Here is an 18,132-nt window from a genome sequence, read left to right as displayed (position 1 = left end):
TACTGGGAGGGAGAGAAGTAGCCCATCTTCTGGGGAAGGAAATCAGCGTAACACTAGTGGAGAAGGGGGGCAGATGGGGTAATTGGCGAGGTGGCTCCATGACTCCTCGCCGGAGACCAGCGGGGAGAGCACGGGTCCTCCGCTGCCCACACCCTCCCTGCGCAGAAGGCTTCCGCGCAGGGAGAGTAGGAGGAGACTGGGCGTCAAAGAGCTTCTTTGCTGGAAGAAGTTCAAGAAACGCCCACTGACGGATTCTGCCAGCGATTGAGACAGCCACGGATGGGTGGTTGTCTGGACAGAAAGGGTTCACCCAGGTAACTCAGCCAAGCGTGGCGCCGATTTACGCACGAGCAACCCCTAGAACCATTACATTTATTTATTAAGGTTTTTATATACCACCTGTTATGCAGGCATTTTTATTGCATTTATATCCCAGCTTTTCTTGTAATAAGCTCATGGTTCTCCCTCACCTCATTTAATCCCCTGCAACAACCCTGTGAGGTAGGCTAGGCTGAGTGATAGTGACTGGCCCAAGCTCACCTAGTGCACTTCATTGAGAGTGGGGATTTGAACCCTTGTCTCCCACCTCTGACCACTACTCCACACAGGCAGTGTATAGTAGTATCATAAAATACAGTACAAAATGTACAAATACAATTAAAATCTAGCCCAGTCGGGTAGCTTACACTTAATTTATGCCACAATCAATTGTGATCTGCTTTTAGTTCCCTGACGAGTCCCAACAGTTCAGAATTGCTGAAAGAAAATGTCCGGAAATTGTAGCACTGAAAGCAAACAGAAAAACAAGGTGGAGGCATATCAGCAAGTTGAATATTGAGCCACGACTGACCAGAGCCTTGCACCGCAGTGATGAAAAATGTGCATTTTTCACCAGGGAGCCCTGGTAATTGAGAGGGGAATGGCATGTATAATCCTGTGGCCAATCAGGCAGCAATGATGGTTTTGCTGCTAACTCCTGGATATCCCTGGAACAAGAACAATTGTAGAGATTGTGGCCAGCTTTCAAGCTCCGCAGACGCATGAGATGATTGCTGGGAAGCTGTGAGATGTGGTTTTGATCAAGACTGAGGACCTGCAAACTAGGAAGCCTGTCAAGTGAGGGAACAGTTTGCAGCCTGTTTTTGGACAGGTAGAGCTCTTTCAAGGCAGGGAGTGAGAAGTCAAGGGTAAAAATGTTATTGGCACTCAGGTCCAATATCTCAATGTTGGGTGGCAGAGAGCTGCCTATTTGCTCTAACCCTGTACTGGACAAATTAAAAATATGAAGTGAATGTGGCCACGTGCAGGAGGAGGAAAAGACTCGGGACTGAAAGTTATTCTGACTTAGGTCTAAGTGAGTGAGCATCTTGAGATGGCCAAGAGTCTTGCACACAGTCTCAAAAGAGGTCAGATTGTTGTGGTGGAGTTTTAAGATTTGGAGTTGCGGGAAAACCCCTTCGCAGAATGTTGACTTGATGGTTTGGTCCTGGAAATTGTTTCCCGAAACATCCAGTAAATGCAACGCTGTGAACATCTTGCTAATTTCGCACGGGACAGATGTGACTCGTGACTCTGTAACTGTCAGATTCTGCAGGGTCTCCAGCCACCTTCTCAGGCGGGACATGTTCAGTCTGTTGTCCAGGGGGGCAGCCGTCACTTTGTGAAAGCGCAAGGAAGAAACCTTCAGGTCCCGCCAACCTGAGAGGCTCCAGTCAGCATCTCCAAGGAAAGTACAGTTTACAAATTCAAGTGCTGAGACCTGAGTGTAGGAAAGAAATTGCAGGGACCCTGGCACGAGAACCTCTGGCACAATGAGGTCTGAAAATATGAGCTTGCGAACTAGCAGGGCCTCCAGAATGTCAATTAACTGTGAGTTTGGCTTGATTCCAGAATAACCTGCAAATTGTTCCAGATTTCCTCCTCGAAGCTCATATGTGGTGGCTGGAAGGCACTGAATGAAGTTATTTGCCTCTAGTGAACAAACACAGTGACGTAGGGACTCTGTAAAGTTACAGTTGGCTTTTGCTTTGGGGAGTTCCAGTCCCAGGAGAAGGGAGAACACAAAGGCCTGAGTTCTGAGCATGATGCAAACCCTGAAAAGAGAAAAGCCACAGTTGCTGGGGTTTTTTAAAAAAAAAATTGTTAAAGATTTTATTGGTTTACAAAAGCACATGCCAGAAAAGTCATAGTTAAATCACAACATTATTTCCTAAAGTGTCAGCAACCATCTGAATGCTGCAGGATTTGACAGATCACATGGGAAGTCAGTGGGAACAATGTACTCCAAGTAATGCCACACACCTCTGAGGTTTTGTCTATTTTATCATCCTGGATTCCTTTGCTAGTGGGGATGGGAGAGGTAGCATGGCACCTGAGAGCCTCAAATGCCTCTTCCCTCTAGAAAAAGAGGCATTTGACATATATATATATATATATATATATATATATATATATTATTGATACACAAGAAAAAAGAAAAAACACAAAAACACAAATAGCAAGTTACACACAGTAATAACCATAGACACATAATTTTCTTAACAAACAATAAAACATATATTGGTCTTAACACTAAAGACCCAACCTCCCGTCTATTCCATATTTCAATTTCATATTACTTATTGCCAATACACACTTTTATCATAATTAAACTTTTTCTTAATATAACTAATTTCTTATATCTACCTTGCAACTATTACTGAAGTTCCTTGAATGCTGCTACAGAATTTAAACAACTATATTTATTTTTCAAATATTCTTTGAAAACCTCCCATTTTGAAACAAATTCCTGTTTTGATTTATTCTTTATTTTTTCTGATAGACCGTCTAATTTAGCATATTCTGTCAGCTTTTGGATCCAATCTTGTATAGAGGGGATTTCATTACTCTTCCATTTTGCCACGATCAGAACTCTTGCTGCCGCTGTCGCAGATAAAAAGATACCCTTCCACCCCTCTAGAAACTATAATGGAGACGCAGCGCAGGTTTGGCCTTGTGATGCTACTTGCACCACTATGCCAGTTTCCACTCCTGGCTCAGCCCCACCTGCATTTCCAGCCGAAACAGACACCTCACAGGCTCACACCATGTGAAATAGCGATGTGTGCAAAAACTTCCCTCACACAGAAAACTAGCATCCCAGGGAGAAGCTAGAGCCCTTTGTCCTGATAGACAAGTTTTCTATGTACAATGATTATTTGATTTTATTTTCTGCATGGAAAGGCATTCAGTCTCATGAAGTGCCACCTGCAGTCAGAAATGGGACATTTGTCTCAATAAGAGGGTAGGCAAGGAAACTGCTGCTCACTACTTAACAAAACAAACAGGAGATGGGTTTTGTTGTTTGTGAGCAATGAGGAGATCCTTTCAATTAAAGAGAGAGGGGACACAGCCCTGTCCATCTTACTTCAAATAACACATAGCCAAGGAAACACTCCTAACAAGCCTATTGTTGAGAGAAATGTGACACAAATGACACTCTTGTGCTACAACTTGATGTTGGTTTATGGTTGCATTCAGTGATGTGGGACACAAAATTTTCCAGGGCTTAATTTTTCTGCAGAAATGTTTACATTTCATAAGTTCTTTAATAACAATGGGTGCCACTTGCAACTAAATATTAGACAAGCTTGACACTATCAAAGTTCATAGCTTTCTTTACTAAATACAGTACAAGTAAAAGTAAACGTGCTAAATGAAATAACTCTCTAAGGGCATCAGATAATCACTATATGCAAATCACCCTATTTGCATGTGCAATTTTTCCTGGAAGACCCACACCACTGACTATGTATAGTTCATCCTTAGAAAATAATAATGTTTGTGTCTGGGGTTTTTTTGTGGGGTTTTTTGCATTCTGCCAGTTATAGTGCTCTCCTGGAACTGAAATCTATTTAATTATTGCTATGTTCAGAAGTAGGTCACAGAGCTAAAATAGAACTGGAAAGTAGTGTAGCGTATGAGATGACATTTCTTTACCAGCAAGGTATGTCAGAATCACAAAATGCTTTTGCATACTTAGCTGAAAGAACGCTACCACTGTACACGGCGGGCGAGTGACGGAGCTTACTTCTGAAAATATGTGGATAATACGTACAGGATTGTGCTGTACATGTGCCAGAATGGCCCTCTAGTGCTTAAGAGGAGAAAAATGGCATTTCAACAACAAAGCTAAAAGTCACCTACCAACTGCTCTGGAAGTTGAGACTCGTTTCTGCCACAGATCTGCCACAGATACCCTTCTGCTCCTTTCCACACACAACACGTTGTCTTAGGAACTGTCCTGTTGTGTTCAGTAGCAGCAAAGGGTCAGATATTACTCAGTTTTAATTTTCCAGCTGAGTTCTTTCTCCCAACCTGCTTCTAGTTATTTTAGCAGAATTTCACAAGCCTTTTGAGGAACTTCCAACACAGGAAGATTACATAACAAAGAGCTCCAAATTGGGAAATAGTGAATCGGAAAGTGATCTCAACTTTCAAGTTCATTTCCGAAAAATAACAGGCAGAAGGCATTATTGTCAAAAGTAGCCCAGCAGCTACAATTGTTTTCCACATGTCCATCCTGCACACACTTCCTGAAAGTCAGGCTAGCTCCTGGGCAGAAGTTGGTATTTGTTAGTATTCCAGCCATCACCTTACAGAAAAACAAGATAAGTAGACCAGACTACTCAACCCCAGGCTGGCTCCTATTCAGAGCAGACAGCATGTGGTTATTGTGGTACGAAAAGCAAACAGTGAAATCGCATTCCTGAGTGCTGCTTTGTACTGGATTTTAGGCTGTCCTGTGCTAATTTTTATGTTGGTGGTACGGTACTGATAACGTTCTGATAGTGCTTTTAAGCTTATTTTTGTTTACATTTTTACCAATTTGTATGCTTTGTATATAAAACTCATGCAAATTCATAAGGATCTATGTAAATAATACTAGATCTGGTTTTTTATCAAGGCCCATAAAGGTTAATAAATGTAATTCAGTAACATGGAGGGAATGCCAAAATACAAGCTGGCACTTGTAGCATACAAATTGTGAGTGACTATACATGCAATGAATATGCATTTTCTGTTGAATTGATGGCAACCAGTTCCATCATGTTCCCTTCATAGATAAGGAGGGAGCGGGGAATGGACAGACTTGAATTTCCAGTTTCAACAGACCTGTGGGGTTTTTTAAAAATCTTCTGGGGTGGGGAAGTGAGCTGTCCACATAAATCAATTAATTTTAGGCTAGTATGACCACAAAGAAACTAAAAGAAACAACCAAGGATGTGGTTTGTGTTCTTTCTCACTTATCTATTCATGTGTGTTAAAAAAATTAATATGGGTGTTTTGTTTTTTTACCATTTAATCTGCATTGTCCAAGAAGGTATTTTGCTCCCTGAGGTGAAGGAAAAATGTTGTCCTAGTAGACACAGCTACTAAATTTCACATCAACACTGGCAAAAAGGGCAGCACACATGAAGGCAGCAAGTTTGTTCAGGGGTCACTGGGCAGGCAATGGGACACCCAGTTCTCTCCCCCTCAGACACCTCACAACTGTACATTGCCCAGCATCTGTGCCTGAGGCAGCCACTTCACTCTGCCTACTGTCAAGGCTGGCCCTGCAGTGGAGCACAAGGCTCCTGCATGCAGTTGGCTGCTGGGTTTGGCCTGATGTTATTAGCCAATCATGGGGACGTGGGTGGCGCTGTGGGTTAAACCACAGAGCCTCGGACTTGCCAATCAGAAGGTCAGCGGTTCGAATCCCCGCGACAGGGTGCGCTCCCGTTGCTTGGTCCCTGCTCCTGCCAACCTAGCAGTTCGAAAGCACGTCAAAGTGCAAGTAGATAAATAGGTACCGCTTCGGCGGGAAAGTAAACGGTGTTTCTGTGCGCTGCTCTGGTTCACCAGAAGCGGCTTAGTCATGCTGGCCACATGACCCGGAAACTGTACACTGGCTCCCTCGGCCAATAAAGCAAGATGAGTCGGTCACTACTGGACCTAATGGCCAGGAGTCCCTTTACCTTTACTGTTAGCCAATCAGGTTCTTGATCACCAAATATATACTGATTTCGCCAGCTTTCATCATGTCATGGTTGATGTACCTGATTGTCCTAAAAAGGGATTTTATACAGCCAGTGACCACTGGTATTTTTTGTTACAGTTGCAAGAGAAGACAGACACAAAATGCCTTTGTGATGCTTTATTCATCTTTTGATAAGTACAACTCTTATAAGCAATACTTCGATACACACACATTATTCTAATAATTATTGATTATAATTGATTATAATCAATCCTATCAACTGGTTGATCAAGCCAATCAGCTGGTAGGAATTACACTAAACCAGCAGTTGCTGAGGTTAGATAACGTGGGGTCCCTTTTCAAATGTATACTGTCTATGTGTATATCCTAATGGTGAACACTGGACTTTGTATATGATTTTTATCAAAATGCCTTGCTTAGGCCGGTGCAGATTCACAAGCTGCTCTAGTGTGGATAAGCCCTCAGCCTTCTAATTCTACTTACTATCAGCAGTCAAAACGTTATGCTTCAGTTAACCTAAGCTATTTTAGCCATTTCACCATCGAAATTCCCCTCTTCTATGCTAATATAATTCTCTATTCCTTAACTTAACATATCATTATTTCTTTCATATATTAAGTTCTTTCCCATGGCTGGTATGACATCCAGCATTATTTAGAGGTCCCATCAAAGAGCATTATTTCTGTACTTCTTTATTTCAATGTTCCCCACCACCAAAGCATTAATATGAGCAGATTGACGCCTTTGCTGCAACCTACCTGTGGGGTGCTTTCTTTGGGGGAGTTTTGTCTGTAACTCAAACCACCTCTCCCGCCCTAAAAATATTTGACTTGTAGCATTAACAGTAGGCTTCACTGCAGGGCTATCATAAGCTACCCTCACAATATATCCTTTCTTGCCACAGGGATACTGAAGTTCACAAAAAGGAAAAGGAAAAGAAACTTACATTGCTTCATGGGCGTAGTCAGGATTTTTTTGGGGGGTGCAGAACCGACATGGTTGGTCAGTTAGTAAAGTATTTCTATTGTTTTACTTGATCGCGGGGGAGGGCAGTGACGTGTACAGTGGTACCTCAGGTTAAGTACTTAATTCGTTCTTAACCTGAAACTGTTCTTAACCTGAAGCACTTCAGCTAATGTGTCCAGAGGAGGGCAACCAAAATGGTCAAAGGCCTGGAAACGACGCCTTATGAGGAACGGCTAAGGGAGCTGGGCCTGTTTAGCCTGGAGAAGAGGAGGTTAAGGGGTGATATGATAGCCATGTTCAAATATATAAAAGGATGTCACATAGAGGAGGGAGAAAGGTTGTTTTCTGCTGCTCCAGAGAAGCGGACACAGAGCAATGGATCCAAACTACAAGAAAGAAGATTCCACCTAAACATTAGGAAGAACTTCCTGACAGTGAGAGCTGTTTGACAGTGGAATTTGCTGCCAAGGAGTGTGGTGGAGTCTCCTTCTTTGGAGGTCTTTAAGCCGAGGCTTGACAACCATATGTCAGGAGTGCTCTGATGGTGTTTCCTGCTTGGCAGGGGGTTGGACTCCATGGCCCTTGGGGTCTCTTCCAACTCTAGGATTCTATGATTCTATAATGGAACCTCCTGCCTCCGCTGCGCCGCCGGAGCACGATCTCTCTTCTTATCCTGAAGCAAAGTTCTTAACCCGAGGTACTATTTCTGAGTTAGCGGAGTCTGTAACCTGATGCGTATGTAACCTGAGGTACCACTGTATTGCAGTATTGCAAACTGCCCTCTCAGCCTTAGTTAGACCCGCCGCCCCCCCCCCCGCCAGTCCCAATATTAAACACTGGCCTGCGCTGCAGGGCTGTTGTAAGTCACAAGCTTTCCTCCAAACTCACCCTTCCTGTCTTCAGTAAGGGGCTGAGAGGGACTGTGTGTGCATTGGAATAGGCAGTATAAATTATAAGACCCGAATGACTTCATCTCTTTGCTCCTATCTCGCTTCCAAATGATGCTAAAGAAAAACCTCGAATTCCTAAGGGCATCCCTCACTTCTGCCCTGGGGAGACGGTTGAAAATAACATCGCAATGTGACAAGGGAACTCATTCATCCAGGGAGCTCGACGACTCTACACTTTTTGGGTCTATGGTTCCCTTCATTGATTTTTCCTTTCCCGGACGGAGTGCGCAGGCGCACTGAGCCGATAGTTGAAACATCCGCCAAGATGGCTGCCCCTCCCTCTCCTTACTTCCTTTCCTCCGGCCGCGACCCGGTCGGATAGCTCTTGAGTTTGTTGTCCTGGCAACCGCGCGGAGTTGGCCGGTGCCTGGACCAAGGCCTCCGCCCGGCCCGCACTCCGCCCGCGGCGGCTCTGCTTGTCCATCTCTCTTGTCATTCAGAGACCTTCCCCGCCTTCCTGCTCCTCCCGGCCTCGCTGGTGTTGGCCCCTGAGAGGCAGGCCCGGCTCCTCTGGGCGCCAGCCCCTTGCTGGGAAGAGGGAGAGGGCCCTTGAGCCGTGGCCCGCGCGGGGGGAGCCATATCACTGAGTCCATGTCAGGGGAAAAGGCGGGGTGCAAATAAATATATAATAATAATTGCACGCAAATGTGTGGCTCTGTGGACACGAGTAGGGAGCCGACAGCAGTGACCAGCCGCTGGTCCTTTTAAAGGGACAGCTCTGCCCCCATTTTTAGGAGGGGTGCTCTGTATGTTGCTACCTGCTGCTAAGGGGGCATCCCAGGCTCAGAGCAGAAGTTATGATTTCTCTTGGGTCAGCCCCGGGTGCCGAAGCAGCGGCAGCTGCTGCCTCCCATGGAGTCGCTGGTCCAAGGAGCTGGAGAAAAAGCCGCTGGGGGCCACGCAACTGCAGCGTGGAGGACCTGCGGACTTGGAGGAGAGAGCGCGAGTCAGGTTTGTGTGTGACTTCCTTCTGCAGCTTTATTGGGACGAGAGAGAGAGAGAGAGTTGCATATTACTTTGCTCTGTGTGGCAGTCTCATTTAACAAGCTCTTTTTGCTCCTTTGTTTTGCTCCTTGTATTGCGGCAGTTTGATAACAATGTGCTGCTTTGTTTGCAGCTCTGCGGAGTGCGCGGAGGCATCAGCAGTTGATCAGCAAGCGGCTTTTATGTGAAGACACCTTGATGGATGAAGGGCAGGTTGGAACGGACAGTGGGGCAGCAGCTCCTCTCTCTGAAGAAGAGGTAGGAAGATCGTCCATTTTTTGAAAGTTGATTGGGGCTTAGATATTAATAAATGCAGTGCACTTAATCACACAACCCTTTGATTTGTTTAGAGATAACTGATATTTTTTATTTATAGCTAGCTTATGATCACGGGTGGCGCTGTGGGTTAAACCACAGAGCCTAGGACCTGCCGATCAAAAGGTTGGCGGTTCGAATCCCCATGGTGGGGTGAGTTCCCGTCTTTCGGTCCCAGCTCCTGCCTACCTAGCAGTTCAAAAGCACCCCTAAGTGCAAGTAGATAAATAGGGACTGCTTTCTAGCGGGAAGGTAAACAGCGTTTCCATGTGCGGCGCTGGTGCTGGCTCGCCAGATGCAGCTTAGTCACGCTGGCCACTTGACCTGGAAGTGTCTTTGGACAGCGCTGGCTCCCGGCCTCTTGAGCGAGATGAGCGCGCAACCCTAGAGTCGGACACAACTGGCCCTGATGGGCAGGGGTACCTTTACCTTTACCTTTATGATCACAGAGATCATAAGAGCCAGTGTGGTGTAGTGGTTAAGAGCGGTAGTCTCGTAATCTGGGGAACCGGGTTGGCGTCTCCGCTCCTCCACATGCAGCTGCTGGGTGACCTTGGGCTAGTCACACTTCTCTGAAGTCTCTCAGCCCCACTCACCTCACAGAGGGTTTGTTGTGGGGGAGGAAGGGAAAGGAGAATGTTAGCTGCTTTGAGACTCCTGAAGGGGAATGAAAGGCGGGATATCAAATCCAAACTCTTCTTCACGGTATATGAAAGTGCTATGTAAGCGGTACAACATCCAAGTAATATTTCAAGTTGATGTCCTTTTTCTTTCAAAAGAGATGTTAAATAGTTAAATTTCATAGCCCACCGCACCTTGGTCTATGAGACTCCAGGATTGTTTCAGCCCTTCATACCACAGAGGTGGACAGCAGCAAGAGGCTTCCACCTGAGATTTGCTTTCTCTTCAAGTTCTGTCACTGATTCAGTCTTGCTCACTAGCAGATTTCACAGCTGCTGAAAAACATCCAAAGAGGAAAAGACGACAGGGCAGCATCTCTGCGTCTCCTACGACAAGGACTACAGCACAGAGAAAACCAGCAGAAATTCATCAGGTTAGTTAATGTGCACTTGACCTGCTGACGCCTATTCTGGGGGGGTGGGGTGCTTGTCTGTGTTGAAGTAAATGGAACTATTTAGGTGCAGTACACCATCTTACCTCGTGCAGAAACAACCCAACCTAAGTGGAGAGAGGTCCAACTTCCTTGTTAGCTGGATTTCTATTAGATGTCCATGACCTTGAAAGTGTGGCAGCTCCAGAGATTAGATGAGCACCCCAGAAGAAGAGAGGCACTCTCTAGTGCACAGAAATGCTCTCCTCTTCTTCATCCAACAGGGTGTTGAATGCTAGTCTGTTACAGTTTCTGGCCTCCCTGCTGTTTTCTGGGTTGAGAAGAGGGCTGAGTATACAAGCCTCCCAAGGACAAACATTCTTTTAGATTTTGGATGTTTGTTTTCACTATTCTTTGGCTGTGGCCAGTGTGTGCACAACCTCCTGTTTTTTTAAGACAGACTCTAACTTTGAATTGATAACCTGAACTAACTTGTGGGGGTCTGGTGTGGGAAGAATGGGTAAACTTTATATTCTGTTCCAATCTGGGTTAAATAAACTTTCCAATGTTCAATTCCAGTTTGGGCTGGGTGGGAAATAAGTTGTCAAGTTGTTTAGGTTTGTTAAGTGCCATTCAGTTGGAATTCGCCTGATTTCCTGGGCCATGCAGATGAACAGTAATATCCCATGGGATATTTTTTGATGAGTGGCTGTGTCAATGTAAAAGATAAATATGATGATAACAATGATAGTAGGAGCAATAGTGACAACTACTAGGCTATTGGGATAGGTCCAACTTCACACTTACTTTCCTTCAGTAGAAGAGATAAGTAAAAAGAGTATGTGATTCTGGCAGAGGACTGCATAAAGATGCTTGTTTTAATTTTGTAGGCTGGAGGGCAGTATGCGTCTGCTGATTGGTCTCTTCACTGGCAATCTGGCAGATCTGCAGATGGATGCAGCTCGCTGTTTACATGAACTCTCCCATTCCAGTGACCCTGATGTGGTTGAGGCGTGTTTGCCGGCAACCTCCTACCTCTTGACGTACCTCTCTGGACACAGTGTAGCCCTTATGGTAAGATCCAGGCTGGCGGTACTTGGCTGTTCCAGCTTCTGGTAAGGCAAATGAAGTGTGACCTTTTGCCTACACCAGGCTCCACATTACAGAGTATGAAAACTATCCTCTCCAGCATACTCTTTATTTTTTGAGTTTAAAAAGTGGCTCAAGGTGGAACAAAGTACATTGCTATTGACGTCAACTTAATTGGGTTTTATCTGATAAAACAGGCCCTTTTGCACATTTGAAGTAAATGTGCCCCAGCTTAGGCCACTAGATACCAGAAAAGTATGGATTAAAGGTCTGAAGAACGTGGGAGAGGTAAATGTGAAGACTAGAGAAAGTTGTGGCTGCCTGGGCCTTTTGCAGTGACATGAACTTGGCTGCAAGTACATCCTGGAATGAGGGAGTGATTGTAGTCCGGCCATAGTTGGAAGAATCATTGTAAGGTTCATTGGATAAGAGGTCTCCCATTGAGGGGTGGTAGCAAAGGCTCACATGGATGCTGACCTCTGACAATTGGTGTAAAGTTATTGATCACATTATTTTCAGAAGTATATGTTTCCATTGCCTATATTTCTTCTCGCTGCTTGAGCTGTTACATCTCTGCATCCCCAAATCTTCTCAGCTACTCTCCGCTCCAGTGGAAATGTTTCCTGTCCCTAGAGCTGTTTGCAGGTATTGTAGCATTGTGCAAGAAGTTGCAGTTATAGAATGGTGAATATGGAGCATGTTCTTTCCTGCTGTATTTCAGGAGCTGTGTTTGTACACATTGGGGAACTTGGTGGTTGAGATGACGGCTGTGAAGAAACAACTTCTACCTCAGGGCATTATCCCAGTATTGGCATCCTGCATCCAGGTAAGTGGGAAAGAGTCTTTGCCAGACATTCTGAATGCCAGCTGCGTACAAGCCTTGTCAAATCAAAGAGTGCATTTGAGTCATGCACTATCCATTTACCACTGTTAGAATAAGTAGAATCCCTCGACTGCATACGCAACACAGAGACTGAGGACTCTGTACCCTGCTGCCCAGAACTGGATGATTTATTGTGGCTTATTTCATTTGATTATACAATAACCCGTGAAGGCAATTAATAAGATGTTCTCAAAGAGCAGCTTGCTGTTCTTAGCATCATTAAGCTTTTTGCTTATATTTTTAACTTCCTGAGAAATGTCTGAAGGAATACAGCAGTTAATCAGCTGTACCCTCCACCCCTGCAACTACGTATGTGTTTCCACAGGGCACATAACACACTGAAGCCTTTTATTCTGAACCAGGGGATGGTGATTGTTGTACTCTGATTTCAGTCCCCTCATGTGGTGGTGCGGGAAGGTGTTGGCTACGTTCTGTCACAGCTCTTGCAGTCTAAGGAAGCTCCAGCTGAAATCATACCGTAAGTGGAATAATCTCTTCATTTCAGAATTTGACGTGTATCTCTGTGTGTGTGCATGACATAGCCAGCTTCCTTCTTGGTTACGCCAATCCCTTAGAAAAAGTATATGTGCACATGAGGCACCAAACTTGGTGTCACTCATTTACTTACTAACTTTCATTCTATCTATCTATCTATCTATCTATCTATCATCATCTATCTATTTATTTAATTGCATTTATATATCTCCTTTGTCTTCCAAAGAGCTTGAGGGGGTGTACATGGTTCTCCTCCTGCCCATTTCAACCCTGATGGTGACTGGCTCAAGGTCACCCAGTGAGCTTCATGGCTGAGTGGGGATTCAAACCCTCGTCTCCTGTATGCTGGCAGCAGAAGCGAATCAACCAGCTCCACAAATAAGCTTTCTATGGGGGCATACTTTAGCTATAATCTTAGTCTTTAACATTAATGGGATGATCTGGCTTTAAAATCCTGAAGATTTCTTTTGCCACACCAATATCTTTCTCATTGGAGTTTGTGTGGTGTTAACCATTTTAGGCGGTGGGCCTTGCCTATGTCTTGTGAAATTTCTTCCATTATTTTATGATGTCTTTCATATCCTTACTTTACAGTTAGATTCATAGAAACTGTCACTTGTATTTATATCAATGCTGCAAGATCAACCCCACAAATTATACACTGTATTTTGATATGAAGTATCAAGTGTTATCATGTGAATCTTGGTACCTTGTCCTGTTCAAAATACCCTTTTAACATTCCAAGTTCTGCATGTTAATTAAGCAAGTAGATAATAAGCTGCACCTTTAGTTTCTGAAATGCTGAAGTTTTGGGGAGGCTGGGAGGGAGGGAGGGAATCATGTGGCTTGAGGAGAGGTGGACGTATTGTTAAAAGGCCATGTCTGATGCCCATGTCCTGACAGTGGAGCTGTTGGGGGAGTTGCATGTGTATCTTCCTCAACCCCTCACTAGAACAGATATATTTAAAAAGTCAATCAGGTTTTTTTTGGTCAAATATATCTATGGAATGGTAGATGACCTGTAGCTTGTCCTTAAAACTATACAGAAAGGCACGTGTAAAGCTACCAAAAGCACTATCTCTCCTCCAGCTACTATCACTCTCTGCCTCTGGGATAGTTGACATGGTTCCCCTAATAACTTAACAGAGTATTTTTCTTCTTCTGCCCCCAGCTTGGTCCTAAATTCCACCCTCCCCAAAGACATGCTTCACCTGGTTTGTTCCAACCTGGAAGAAGGAATAGGAGCTGCAGTGGAATTTGCATGGGGTCTTCACTACATTATTTGTAGGTAAATGTTTCTGTGGTACATAGGAGGTCCTAAGTAGTGGGTTAGGATTCTTGAGTGAGACATGGAGGTGGGTTGTCTGTACATGTTGGTAGTGCACATTGGGAACAAAGATGCAAAGGGCATGGGCCTGACCTCCAGTTTAGGGAAGCTTGCACAAATATTTGCTCCGTAAACAAACTACGTTCCCCACCTCCCACCCCTTTGCTGAGGAAATATGAAGAATGGAAGATGTTGGCTCTTTAATGGCAGATCATTTTTATCCATGCCAGTCATCTTGATAAGTGGGTAGTATCCTTTGGTTCTAAATCCTGCTGGTCCCCTGAAGCTGTCAAGTGAGGTTCACCTGAAAATGACCTAAGACCCACTGAGCTAACCCCTTTCTGTAAAGCCAGGGTGATGAGTGAGATAATATAGCACGGTCACAAAGTCTAACTCAGTTTTTCATGGCTACTCTCGCCTGCACCTTACAACCATTTCTAACATCCCATTCCCCCCCCCCCACACTTTCAACTTTGCGTATTCAAAAACTGATTTCACTTGAAAAATGAGCAGACTGAATAGGAGAAAAGCCTTTTAATGGGTTGGATAGAGGTGGGACTCTACCTAGTCCTACTGAAGTGGGATAGCTGTCCTTTATTTTCCTTTCTGTAGCCGGGTGAACAACTCCCTGCTGATCTCTCAAAGGACCGTGCCATCCCTTGTGCAGCTGTTGCTAGAACTGGCTTCTGTGATCTCAACAACTTCAGTTGAGGGTGTAGAACTGGTAAAGTAAATAGGAAATATATTTGAGGCGCCAGGCTGTGCCCCCGGCTCTCCTTCTGAATGTATTTTTTTTCAATTCTCTTGTCAGTTGATTTGTCCTGTGGTGCGGTGTGTTGCCAATCTTCTTGCAGAAGATGAAGTGGGCGATGGTGAACTCGTAGAACAGGAAGAGAGGCTTCTAAGGGCCTTGTTTGAATTCATACAGTACTTTGTCTCCGAACACCTCTTCATTGCCCAGGAGTGTCTGTGGCTCATCAACAATCTGACAGGTATGTCCTGGCACACACACAGTTAGCACTAGATGAGAAACCAAGTGGTACTGCTGCCTTGCCTCTCCTTTGCTATCTGTTGGAGTCTTCTAATTGGGCAAAGAATATTGACCTTGATAGTACTAAGGATAGGTAGATCTCAACAGTTACAATAAATTGATGAGATTAGCATTTTCTTTTACAGCCTAATAATTTACTTAATAATGGGGGGGGGGACCTTTTTGGCTCCACAAGCCAGGTTCTTATCAGGATTGGTAGGTGGGGCTGCCTGCTTGTCAATCACATGACATCACAATGATACCATGTGCAAGGTGCTGCTAAAAAGAAGAGGCTTTCCCCCATCGTTTTAGCAGGCTTGTATGGAATCACCTGCTAAAACAATGTGAAAAACACCCCTTTAGCAGGAGATTCTGATGCTTACCCCCTTCTGATACATGAAGGGGGTGAATGAAATCCTCTGCTAAAGCCGGGGGGGGGGGGGTTGTAGGTGGGTGTCCATTTTAGCAGGTGATTGCAGTGCAAACACCATCCTGAATCAGGGTTTGCATTGAATCCTGCCAGACTGAAAAGATCTAACCCCCGCTCCTAAACTGAAGTGTGGGGCTTAAATTCTTCAGGATTTAAACCCGCCTGCACACCCATTTAAAGTCACCTAATAACATTGTTGTCAAGGTGGCATACAGCATAAGGTATTATTAAAAGTTTCCAGTACAGAGAGGTTTACAGGCAGACAATAAGATTTGTGAGGTGTAGTATCCTTGCATCATGCAGCAAAAAACTAGGGTGACTTGCTCATGCATCCTAGGCTTTTCTCCTTTGGGGCTGGGAAAGACTAGATTCAGTAGTTAAAGCCTGTTTTAGCTGCCTACTGTAAACATGCTGAAAGTTTCCTCTGCAGATGACATCTGCAGATGACTCTGCAGATGTTGAACAGTATGCCAATAGGGATTGAGATTTTTCTTTCTTTCCCTAGCTGACAGCATCAGATCATGCTCTGCTTTGCTCAACCCAGACCTCTTTCCATCTCTACTGAAACTCTTGAGCTACGAGAGGCTGAGCTTGCTGGTAGGTTACAGTATTGATCAGGGTTGAGGATGGATTTCCTTCCCTCTACGAACACCAGAGAATTTGAAACTGGATATTCACTTTGTGCAGTTTTGGAAAATGTGACTTTTGGCAATTAGGGCTGCCTCTTAATACTGATTGGTATTGGTAGAGAGCCTCACCAAAATCAGCCATACTAGGAAGTATCCATTAGGAACCCCCCTAGTGCAGCTGATTGGCTTTTAGTGTTCATCAGCTGATGGGTGCTGAGAGCCATCTCTTTGAAGTGTGTTGTGTTCAAATTGCATGCAGATGGACGCCTAAGGGGATGGCTCTCAACAGCCATTTCAGCCACTGATGTGAAACTGGCAATCTCTTTTAAAATTATTCTTACTTTATTGTTTGTTCAATTTGTATACCATCCTTAATCCTTAGATCTCAAAGTGGTTCACAACATAAAAATAGGAGAGAAAAATGCAAAATACATAATAAAAACAAGGAAAAAATACCACAAACCAAATGCAATAACCTCCCTCCCCTCTCCCATAAACACATTTAAAAGGGTATTTAGTAGAATAAAAACACTAATTTATAAATACTGGATTTGTCAATGGTGATGAGATTCATTCTGTACTTAAAATTCTTCTTAGCACAACTTTTTTTGCTGTTTGGTCAGTTTTTGTCTTTTGGTTCTGTAATACACCATTTTCCAAGGAGTTTTAGAGGCTAGGGAGTTTATTTAATTTATATACTGCCTTTCCCCACAAAGGGAGGAAGCATTCAAAAAGCAATTAAGCGGTTTCTCAACTAGTGATTTCAAGGGTTGCCAGGAGCAGTATCTTTCAGCCATCAAAAGCTTGGCTAAACAGTAATGTCAATGGTGAGGGAGACAAATGCACTTCACCAGGAACTGCTACTAAGAAGGCTCTGTCACAGGTCAATGCCAACTAGGCAGCCCTCACCAGCAAGGACTCATCTGCTGATTGTAGGGTCCAAGGTGGTTGGTACAGGGGAAGGTAGTTGGGTCACAAGCCATGCTAGTATTCCTCAGGGTTCCACTAGCTATGTGGAAACCTTCATTTTGCTTGAGGGTGCCCTTCTTGCTTCCAGCCCAATTGAAATTAAGAGAGATGCATCAGCTAAGAGAGCAGGCTACATATACTGAGCACCAGTTCAACAATATAGGAAGTTCTAGATATGTCACTAGCTGGTACAACTTCCTGAATCTTCAAAGAGGAGGCAGTGAAAAGCAAACAGGCAAGCAATCAGTGCCAGATATTTAAGGCCACAGAAGTTCCTTGATACTACTGTAAAGATTAGAGTGGCAGAATCCTAACCTTAGCCTTTTGGTGTCTTCTTCAGGTTCTGACAGTGCTGTGCAACATAGCTGCTAAGGGCTCTGTCTACTGCCAGGCACTGCATCAGAAGGCTGTACTCTTTCCCCTCATTAGCATCCTTGCCCTTCCTGATGACCAGGTCGTGGCTCAAGATCTTGAACTACTGCATCTCCTCTTCCATCACTGGCCAGAGGTATTTTGCTATCTGTTATTCCTGTATTTTCTGAAGGCTCAAGAGTTATAAGCAAGCTCAGAACTAACTTTGGTCTTCTCTTTTTTGTCCCAGGCTGCCGCTGATTTTGTAGGTCAGTCAGGACTACAGGCCCTAGAGCAGCATCAGGATAAACTACAGCTGCAAGAACGGGTCAAAGTGCTCATTTGGACTGCCAGCCAGCTGACCGCTCTCCCCCAGAATTGTCCCCTTCATGCTTCAGCTGAAAATCTACAGTCTACTTCCTTACAAAGTTGATAGTGATACATACAAAGCAGCCATGCTGGCTTGTTGCTAACAAGCCTGTGAACAGAACACTTCCTTGTTTTTCTGAAGAGTGATAAAAGTAAATATCCCTGGTACTTCTAGAGAAGCCTTATTCTGTGATGTTTACTGTTCTCTAAACTGTTCTTTAGCCTAGCACTGGGTGTGCAAAGATTAACAATAGTGTGAGAAGAATCAACTT

General features: G+C 44.4%; 2 protein-coding genes and 1 long non-coding RNA gene across 4 annotated transcripts; 1 reads left to right on the top strand and 2 right to left on the bottom strand.

Moving 5' to 3' along the window:
* Positions 1-678: 678 nt before the first annotated feature.
* On the bottom strand, positions 679-4,419 carry CD14 (CD14 molecule). The gene is made up of 2 exons (XM_081872803.1): positions 4,186-4,419; positions 679-2,093 (listed from the first exon to the last, which is right to left on the bottom strand). Exon 2 carries the CDS (start codon positions 2,081-2,083, stop codon positions 722-724), a length of 1,362 nt encoding a protein of 453 aa, XP_081728929.1. The 5' UTR covers positions 2,084-2,093; positions 4,186-4,419; the 3' UTR covers positions 679-721.
* A 3,762-nt stretch (positions 4,420-8,181) lies between these two features.
* TMCO6 (transmembrane and coiled-coil domains 6) lies at positions 8,182-18,116 on the top strand. Of its 2 annotated transcripts, none has more exons than XM_081872784.1 (12): positions 8,182-8,889; positions 9,056-9,180; positions 10,182-10,291; positions 11,179-11,362; positions 12,099-12,203; positions 12,653-12,738; positions 13,927-14,043; positions 14,695-14,806; positions 14,894-15,074; positions 16,048-16,139; positions 17,481-17,648; positions 17,742-18,116. In XM_081872784.1, exons 1-12 carry the CDS (start codon positions 8,736-8,738, stop codon positions 17,922-17,924), a joined length of 1,617 nt encoding a protein of 538 aa, XP_081728910.1. In that variant the 5' UTR covers positions 8,182-8,735; the 3' UTR covers positions 17,925-18,116. The 2 variants fall into 2 exon arrangements, with proteins under 2 accessions (XP_081728910.1, XP_081728909.1); XM_081872783.1 differs by having other exon boundaries at positions 10,179-10,291.
* LOC309347991 lies at positions 16,493-17,474 on the bottom strand. Its single transcript, XR_014159113.1, has 2 exons — positions 17,081-17,474; positions 16,493-17,043 (listed from the first exon to the last, which is right to left on the bottom strand). It is a non-coding gene; the product is annotated as an uncharacterized lncRNA (long non-coding RNA).
* Positions 18,117-18,132: the final 16 nt, after the last annotated feature.

This window comes from Podarcis erhardii, assembly GCF_964252035.2.
Source record: "Podarcis erhardii genome assembly, chromosome: 8".
Classification (NCBI taxonomy): domain Eukaryota; kingdom Metazoa; phylum Chordata; class Lepidosauria; order Squamata; family Lacertidae; genus Podarcis; species Podarcis erhardii.
This window is presented reverse-complemented; position numbering and strand designations above follow the sequence as displayed.

Bases quoted from the DNA above. Each gene is read 5' to 3' on its own strand.
- TMCO6 (XM_081872783.1), top strand. From the start codon at position 8,736: ATGATTTCTCTTGGGTCAGCCCCGGGTGCCGAAGCAGCGGCAGCTGCT. The intron at 8,890-9,055 runs GTTTGTGTGTGA...CTTTGTTTGCAG, and splicing joins GAGGAGAGAGCGCGAGTCAG to CTCTGCGGAGTGCGCGGAGG. The intron at 17,649-17,741 runs GTATTTTGCTAT...TTTTTGTCCCAG, and splicing joins TCTTCCATCACTGGCCAGAG to GCTGCCGCTGATTTTGTAGG.
- CD14 (XM_081872803.1), bottom strand. From the start codon at position 2,083: ATGCTCAGAACTCAGGCCTTTGTGTTCTCCCTTCTCCTGGGACTGGAA.